Below are 2,039 nucleotides of genomic sequence, written 5' to 3' on the forward strand. Positions count from 1 at the left end.
CCAAAATGTGATGTCCACATATGTGGACGCCAGGTCCTAGGAGGTTAATAAAGTTCTAAATGAGTCACAGCACCTGAGCCGGTTATACATAGGTGTGTCACACGTCACCACTGAAACTATGTAACACATCACAGTTGTAAAATGTTATAACAGTTAGGTGTGGTCAAATGTGAGCATGACACTGCATTGCACAAATCTGCTAATATCTAACTAAAGAATGTAAATGAAATTTTATTTCCAATAATCCTGCTACAGATAGATTATTACTCTCATCCTTGAGTATTATGTGTCCAGAGCAGAAGGTTCTGGAAAAACCTTCACTTATTCCAAGTTGTATGCAGTAGAGAGACATTTCTTAATAATACTTTATGCAATACTTGAACACAGCTTTGGTACCACACTAACAAATCTCAGCTTGCATTTTCAACAGACGTGTTCTAAGGGCTGTTGGGGGCTTAAGACTTGGTGTTAGGATGTTGGTACAGTAAGAAGAACCATCTTTTTCTGCATCCTATATTCATGGTGCACAGTCCTCACTGCTTCAGATGACTGCTTTTCCCAGACGTGGGTTAAGCCTAGTCTTTTACAAAAAAACTTTTTCTCATTGGAAATCTTCACCTAATTGTACTATAAGATTTGCTCTTTGGGTTGGATGCAAGTCTAGGAAACTGGCTGAATAAGAAAAGCCATCCATCCATTACTTTCTGCTAAATAAGTGGATAAAACAATTGTTTTTCTTGCACGTGGTAGAGTTGGGTGTTTTGTTTTTTCAAGATGAGACAGGCCCTAAATATCCATGTGAAAAGACACTTTCAATTTGCTCAATTTAGTCAGGAATTCAATGTAGACTAGGTCTAATTTGAACCAAAGAAGCCTAAATGGTTCAGACTGTAATGCCACTATCAAATATAAGTGTGAAAATCAGATTTTTTTTAAACATTCCACTCATAGTTTACTAGAGGTGTGCTTTTGTTTAGTTTTCACAGTCGTGATGATACTCAGAATGGATCGACGCTGAGCAATTCTCACCTACCCACTCCCCTGATCCGCCCACAATGCGCAGAGTACTGTGAGTGCACCCCTGTTTGTATTGGTAATACTTACTCAGAATAACACCCAGTAAGGCTGCTCTTTTCTAAAAATACTTTTTAAGTTTAGTTAAAGTTTCGACCTATAGTAGCTGCACTGACAGCTGAGGGCGGGGCACACCTTTTTTTTTTCCTTTACGCACACCTGGTTTCAGGAAGTAACCTCTACGTCAGCGGGAGAGGTGTTTGAAGGAATGGCTCAGGAATTCAACACAAAAATCTTGCTCAACTGGACAGGTGATCAGCAGACATATATCTCTCTCACCGAGGGCACCACGTCGGCAGAAGCTTTAAATCTCGTCCGTGGAAAAGCACAGAGAGACTGAACTTTTCTGGGGGCGATCAGATTGAAGGATATTATTTTTCTTTTTCCTCTTTAAGAAGAAAGGCTTCTTTTAAAACAGACGAACATGTCTCGGGTTTCGAATATTTTACCCGATGAGGCGGTCTTTGTTGACTTCAAAAAACAGTGTTTAGCAACCGACAACTGGCAAAATAAGTATGACAACAATGGGATGCAAGTGTGGATCGAGGTGCGCGCTGTGAATAAAGGAAATCACGTACCTAAAGTCCACAAGATGAAGGTGAGTTTGCTTTAGCACCAAATCTAAAAACTATAATACCTTTTGAAAAATAAATCAGTTTTATTAGGCTGTCGTGCTATGTGGGTGGTGTCCTGTAACCATCTGTATGTTTTCCTCAGTGTAAAATGATAGTTAATGATGTGTCAGCTGCTACCATGTTCGACGTCCTTCACGACAGCCGGTACCGCAAGAAGTGGGATGTAACTATGCAGGAGAGTTTTGACATTGCCCGGCTCTCTGCTAATGCTGATGTGGGCTACTACTCATGTGAGTGAGCACTCTTATCACTTGCAATGCTCTGTGTGTGTTTGTGGTTTGGTGTGGGCCTGATTAGATGTGAGATCTTGTGTTTGCTGATACAATAACT

The 2,039-nt window shown here is 40.5% G+C and overlaps 1 protein-coding gene across 1 annotated transcript in view; it reads left to right on the forward strand.

Annotated features, from left to right (window-relative positions):
- The first annotated feature begins 1,262 nt into the window (after positions 1-1,262).
- stard14 (START domain containing 14) overlaps positions 1,263-2,039 on the forward strand; it is a 3,752-nt gene continuing 2,975 nt past the window's right edge. The window contains exons 1-2 of the mRNA XM_005722999.1: positions 1,263-1,672; positions 1,792-1,939. Coding sequence (XP_005723056.1) covers positions 1,499-1,672; positions 1,792-1,939 — 322 coding nt within the window. The 5' untranslated portion in view covers positions 1,263-1,498. The remainder of the gene's footprint in view (positions 1,673-1,791; positions 1,940-2,039) is intronic.

Source organism: Pundamilia nyererei, unplaced genomic scaffold, assembly GCF_000239375.1.
Source record: "Pundamilia nyererei isolate P.nyererei 1_Seehausen unplaced genomic scaffold, PunNye1.0 scaffold00008, whole genome shotgun sequence".
NCBI classification, from domain to species: Eukaryota; Metazoa; Chordata; class Actinopteri; order Cichliformes; family Cichlidae; genus Pundamilia; species Pundamilia nyererei.